Source organism: Gavialis gangeticus, unplaced genomic scaffold, assembly GCF_001723915.1.
Source record: "Gavialis gangeticus isolate Ggan-Ray unplaced genomic scaffold, GavGan_comp1, whole genome shotgun sequence".
NCBI lineage: Eukaryota > Metazoa > Chordata > Crocodylia > Gavialidae > Gavialis > Gavialis gangeticus.
Genome location: NW_017729034.1, coordinates 62,198,118 through 62,205,012, shown reverse-complemented (window position 1 = coordinate 62,205,012; position 6,895 = coordinate 62,198,118). Strand labels below are relative to the sequence as shown.

General features: G+C 37.1%; 1 protein-coding gene across 1 annotated transcript in view; it reads left to right on the top strand.

The window, feature by feature from the left end:
- AFDN (afadin, adherens junction formation factor) overlaps positions 1–6,895 on the top strand; it is a 182,195-nt gene that overhangs the window by 90,579 nt on the left and 84,721 nt on the right. The window contains exons 14-16 of the mRNA XM_019526929.1: positions 313–374; positions 1,251–1,456; positions 4,917–5,062. Of these exons, the coding sequence (XP_019382474.1) occupies positions 313–374; positions 1,251–1,456; positions 4,917–5,062 (414 nt within the window). The remainder of the gene's footprint in view (positions 1–312; positions 375–1,250; positions 1,457–4,916; positions 5,063–6,895) is intronic.

Genomic DNA, 6,895 nt, shown 5'->3' with positions numbered 1-6,895 from the left:
ACGTCAATGACAGGTGGCAGGCTGACTTGATCAGTATAGCATACAGCGCAAAGAAGGGCGTTCATTAATAATGCAGACACCACAGTTCAGGTTTGCACTGTGCTCTTGTGTTGTGGGCAAGCATACTTGGGAATGAATCTAAAAGAGAGGTGGAGCAAACAGAATTGAGTAAAAGCAAAGTATATATTTTGTGGGGAAAATGCTGTGTACAGGTTCAAAAATAAAACCCTTGGAGAAATCTGTATCACTTGACAGTGGAATTAACTTTACCTATGTGAATTGTTTTTTCCAATATTCTCCCTCTTCCTTTAGATCTCAGGACACGCATGGGCCAGAACTCGTATTACCTGCAAGCATCGAATTTAGGGAAAGTTGTAAGTATTTTATAAAGATTTAACTACTATTTACAATAAAATTATATTAAATATTATATTTAAAAAGTAAGTAATGCTTTTCTTAAAGTCAGAGGGAAAGTTGAAAGTGAAAATCAATGTTTATGTTCCTAATATGGCTGGTGGGGGAGGAGGAAAGAAAATGGTTAAGGTACTGGGGATAGGTCTGTATGTAGTTTGTTCTAACTATTTGGCATTCTTTGTCTCCAAATACCCAGTTAGAGGCATAGTTGCTAATGGTGCAAAAGACCGCGTCCATCCCATATAAATTCTTCGTGCATCGGATATTATATTAGATTTTTGTCAAAAGCCCAATGCATTTGAAGTGCCCATAAAGAGTATCATGTAAAACTTGAACTTGGATAACCTTGGACTTCATTGTTCTGCTATAGCTTGTAGACTCTCTTGGTTAAGACTCATCATGTGTTTCTTAACTAACCAATTGTATTGTGTGAAGCCTCAATATTTGAAAACTGAATAGGAGAGTTTGTGCAGGGATAGGGAAACTTTCAGCTGAATCTAAATGGATTTTAATAACGGCTTTTGGAGGGGGTAGGGTAGAAAAGTGAAATCTTGTTTTTAAAAAAAACCCACCTGTTTCTAGGGCAGGCAACATATAAATAAATGAGAGATAATATTGTCCACGTCTTTTGTTTGATATCCAAATGCCTTATTGTGACATCTCAGTAGCTGCAATGTATAAATGAGACAATTAGCAGCATATTAGATGAATAAAAGAGCACACAATGCCCTCTTTCTTTCCCCCTCCATAATCCTTGTTTCATTGTATTATGAAGCTGTTTTTCATTTTTCTTTTTATTGCGGGGTGACTTCTTGCTGTGTCATTTGTTTCCACAGCTGAAGATGCCTTCTTATCTGCCATTATAAATTATACCAATAGTTCAACAGTTCATTTTAAACTATCTCCTACTTATGTTTTGTACATGACTTGTCGGTATGTATTGTCAAGCCAGTACAGACCTGACATCACTCCTACTGAGCGTACTCACAAAGTCATTGCAATAGTCAACAAGATGGTGAGCATGATGGAAGGAGTTATCCAGGTGAGTTTCAATCTGCAAAGACAAAAAAAGTAACATTTGCAAAGAAAATTTGTCAGTAATTATATCCTGAAGATTGTAATTTCAATTTAGGATTTTTTTTAGCTTTTCACATAGAATATTGTCAAATATAAATGCAAATGACAAGCTGATATTGGTGAAATATTTTCCTTGCAAATGAGAAATATGATGTGAGATAGTAAGCTACTTTTCTCCTGGGGGGAAAAAAATTGCAGCCTTGCTGATGACCTGTGTTAGGAAAAGAAGGTTTATTTCTATATCTTGCATCATGATTGATCCACTATTCCCATAGCACAAATTTATTTTTATGAATTACTACTTTTCTATGAGAAGTTCTGATGTAAACTGCAGTTGCATTTTAAATAAGGCCTAATAAAACAGGCATTTACATTGACCAGTGAATTGTCTAGAAAAACATTTTTAAAAATGTGGGGCTTTTTCCACATTTTTGGTTCTGTGCATCTAATGGAAACCTACAGTAGTGTTCAGGTTAATTTTTTTTTGTGATTCAAGTTGATACAGATGTTAGTCATGTATAGAGGGAGGAAAGTTTAAGGTCAAGATAAGTTAGTATATACTAACATAAAGCCAAGTCCTGCTTGCTTTAAACATACGGGAGTTGTGCTTGTACAGTGAATATAGGGTCAAGTTGTAGTATTGACTATGAACTTTAAAAGGGAATGCCAGGTATTACTTAGCTCTTGTTAAAATATGCTTCTGTTGCATTATTTAACAAATATCCTGAAAAAATAAAGTTATGATATATTTAATCTATTATTACTATTTGCTTTATCTTATTGCAGATGTTTTCCAGGCAGAATTGTTAAAATGCTTCTTTATAGTATATAAAATATGTTTGCATACACTTTCTTTCAGATTAGTTAAAAAAAATAAAAAAATCCAAAGTTCATGTTCATTTTCTACTTAAATGTATTATTTATTCCTATTACAGTAAATCCTTGGGGCCAGGGCCCATTGTGCTAGGCACTGTACAAACATACAACAAAGAGACAATTCCTGGTTCAAAATGTTTGAAATCTGTGCAAAAATTTCAGAAAACAGGTCAATTTGAAAAACAAACGGATGGGTAGAGTTAGCTTATTGAATATCACTGGTCAGCATGAGAAAAATGTGATTGTGGTAAACCAGCTTTCATTACTGGCAGTTGATAGGTAAAGGAGGGCAAGACTGGCATATGGTAGTGATGGATGAGCTTTTGACAGAAGGTCACTTAGATTCTGAAAGCCACTTGAGGTAATGCAAAAGAGGAAGTTGATTTTTGAGGCAAGGCAAGATGAGCTGCAGGATAACACCAAATAATGATTGTAGACATCCTATTTGGTGATCAGGGAGATGAGATGGTAGCTGGAGACTTATTTGAGGATCAAGAGGGGGCTTTTTAGGATAGGCAAGGCTAGCACATTGGAGAGAGGAAGATGGAAAGGGAGACATCAAGGAGGAAAAAGATAGATGATGAGCACAGTGTCAAGAGATCTAAACAAGCTAGTGACATGGAGCAGGTGGACAAGGTAGAAGAGAGCATGTAAGATTCTATCTCCAGAAAGAAGGGGAGATTGTCTATTTTGGTTTTTATCTGTCAGGTTTATAAGGAGATATAATACTTCTAATGAAATGCCTAAAAACTGCTCTCTCAAATTAAATTATGTGAAATATTTTCATCTTTTGTGTTAGTGAATATAAACAGTATAGAAGATTAGGCTTTCATGTGGTAGAAAAGTTAGTTAATGAAATAAAATAGTGGAATAGCACTATACCATTATACTTTATTTCTTGTATGGAAATTTGGTTTTATAATTATTTGATTTTTAAACTCCACAGTTTTGCTGTCTCAAAGTTTTCTGGTCTCTACTTTTAGGGGGAATATCACCATTGTAGCCAATAATTATGGTCTTAAGTCAGTTCAGGGTACTTAGAGGAGAGTTGGTTTCCAATGAAACTTTGAATGAAGAGTTAGAATTAGCAGTGTCAGATGATGTCTCACATTTGTGCGTTCTGAGTACAAATAGAAAATAAGGAAGCTAGAGTCTCCTCTTAATTGATAAGTCATATTACTAGATATTAGACACTTCTACATTTTTCCTTTTTCACTCTTAGTGTACTTTATATGTTGCAGTCAAGTTGTGTGTAGTATTTAACTTGTTTTCATTGTGTTTTCAATCAAAAGCTATGTATGAATTTGTCTTGGCCTTGTGTTTTATATTTTATTTTTTAATTTTCCTTTTGTCCCTGTTTGTGTTTGTACATTGTCTTTGCTGCAGTAGTATGGGCAAGTAAGGCTCTCAAATTAGTATTCATGCTGCCTTACAGTGTATGCAGCCCCAGAATGGCTTGGAGTATGCCCTGCAGGATTCCTGTGGTGCACTGACTCTGGATTAGCCAACAGCCTGTGATGTTAAATATTCGAGGGCATTCCTTGAATTAATTATTACCCGTTAACAAGGCACTTCAGTTCCTTGTCGTCATGCTACTGGGTTCACCTAAAATGTTCCTTCTTTTAAGTTGTCTCAATTGTATTGTAGCCTCTGATAAAATTCATTTAGGTGTAACAGTGCACATATGTGTTTGTACCTTCATATTAGTGTTTGATTTCTAAACCTACCATGATTGTTCACAAGTTTCTTTCTTCTATTCTGTTTGATTTCCTTCGTCCGTTTTTCTCCAGGAGGTAGACCAGGTTGATCAGGTAGGACATCCTGCTGGGAACTGATCCTAGCTATGTTGGCTTAGCTCAGTTTCTCATGCTGCTTCCATGTCAAAAAACAATACTCAAACAGCTGGACTGAACAGTTCATAACACTCATTCAGCAACTGGAACATGCAGTACTAAAATCCTTTTTTGACTGTGCAACTTTTATCGGCATTCCATAATTTCTGCTTAACGCACTTCAATGTGGATATGAAATGACCAAAGTTCTTTTTCTTCCCTTTTATTTTTTTCTTTTGTTTGCGGTTCCTATTCTTTGGATCTCATCTGAGGTTGCCTGGCCTAGCATTTGTGGTCGGGAGCTGGTGAGATAGATCAGTACTTGGATACTGAGTCGCCTGGTGTCAAAGCCAGTGACTAGCAGTATCAGGGTGGCAGTGGGTCATAGTAAATATGTGCTTATGCACACGCAGATTACCAGATAATGCATACAGCTGAGCTTTTGGCGCTGCATAACTAGATGCTAATGCCATTTTTTCTCTTTCAACTAATGCCAGTTGGGACAGAATCTGTACATACTTTTAAATATTATAAAAACTTATCAGTTTGCATAGTTGCACTATTCTATACACCAAAAAATTTTGCAAATATCTGGTATCTGAGGTACATTTGGTGAAATGGGAAAGGTACTGGTCTATCTATGGAGCCTTTTAAAACTGAAATATCTGATCAAAAAGGTACTTCTATGTATTGTTTGCTGCTTTTCTTTACCTACAGAAGCAAAAGAATATTGCTGGGGCACTTGCCTTCTGGATGGCAAATGCATCTGAGCTGCTCAATTTTATAAAGCAAGACCGAGATCTCAGCCGAATTACTTTAGATGCACAAGATGTTTTGGCACATTTGGTTCAAATGGCTTTCAAGTAAGGGCACTGAACTTATGTTTCTTTTGTAAATTAGCCATACTCAAGTACTAAGCATTATTTCGACATTCCTGAAAAGTGCTACACATTTTTGTTACATTTTGTACAATGGGCCCCAATATCCTATGAGTGGATGAGATTTTCATTGCTTTGGCTAGTCACATCATAGTATGATTAAGGATCCTTTGGACTCTGCTAAGATTTTGCTCTGCATCAATTTTTCTTAGGATCGCAGGAAAGCAGGGCTAGAAGGCACCACACCAGGGCATTAGGTCCATCATGGCAGGATCATTTCTGAGTAAACAATCCCAGAAAAGTATCTGGCCAGCCTGCTTCTCAAAATATCCAGGGATGGAGATTCTACAACTTCTCTAGCATGCCCATTTCAATGCTTTATACCCCTCATAGTCCAAAAGTTCCTTCTAATTTCCAACCTAAACCTGCTCTGCTGCTAGTCTGAGGCCGTTGCTTCTAAACCTGCAGCAGCAGAGAAAAGCCTATATCTAGCTTCTCTATAATCACCCTTCAGCTATTTGAACTGTTACCAACACTCCTCTCCCCCCACCCCTCCCCACACACTTCTGTTTGCCAGACAAAATTAGCCTAGCTCTTTCAGACTTTCCTCTTAAATCAAGCTTTCCAGGCTTGTAAAATTTTGGTGCTCTCCCCTGTCCATGTATTTCTTAAAGTGTGGTTCCCAAAACTGGATGCATTACTTCAGGTGAGGCCTCACCAGTGCACTATTCCTGTTCCTTGTTCAGCACATTCAGGGATCTTACATTCTGGGTGTGATTAGCTCCTTGATATACTTGTTTAAATCAGCTTGTATATCCTGGATATATTTGTTAAATATATATAATTATGTGTAGTGATTAGTCAGATGTTCTGTATGCATTTGTTTTATCTGTAACCTAAAAGTGTTTTTGGAGCTGTTTAGAACATCTTTGATGCAAATGCTATGATTCATGTATAATGGGGTTATTAATCAACAATTTATGCATAAAATATAATTTTGAGTGGTGTCTAAAGCTGTAGGGGTTCAGTAAGAGCAAGCTCTTGTGTATGAAAAAAATGAGCTCTGTTGTCCGGATCATTTGGGCATAACAATTCAAAAGGTGCATCCTTTCTCTCTGGACATCCTGTTCCAATAAGGGGTTCATGGAAGTCCTTTGAAGGAAAACTTCCTCAAATTAAGATGTGATACATGTTGTAGTTAGTACAGATTTCAACAGAAATAAGTGATCTAATTGTTTTTGAACAAAGTTGCATCTTTGAGGTTAAGGTAAGGAAATGCTTCTTACATTGTAGTACTGGCAATTTGCCTCAAAGAGAAAATAGCCAAACACTTAGCAACAGGACCATAACAAAGCACTTTAGGAAGGAAACGTGAACATTTCTTGCTACTGTGTAATTGGCATAAGTGGAAGATGCAAAGATACGCCTTTTGGACAGGGGAAAAATTTTCCTCCTTAACTGTACAAACCTCCGTTTTCTGTCAACATTAATAACATATTCAAAGCTAGGCAGGTCCATGCAGTTTCTTTGTTTAGGAATAGACTGGGTTTTCAAAACTAGGAAAGAAGTGTGCATCCTTACCCCAAGATTACACTATATTACGGTTTCATTATAACTAAGAACCTACCTAAATCCTGTTGGAAGTTTGTGGTGCATTGGTACCTTTAATCTCGCCCTTTTACCCCCTTCTTCCCCCCTGCCTGCTGAGTGGCCGTTATGCTGTAGTTTTTGCCTTTTGGCCACTTAGCAGCAGGGGTGTAAACAGGAGGGTGGGGGTGAGGGGGGGGGAAAGAGATGAGTCCTGCCAGGACACAAGAG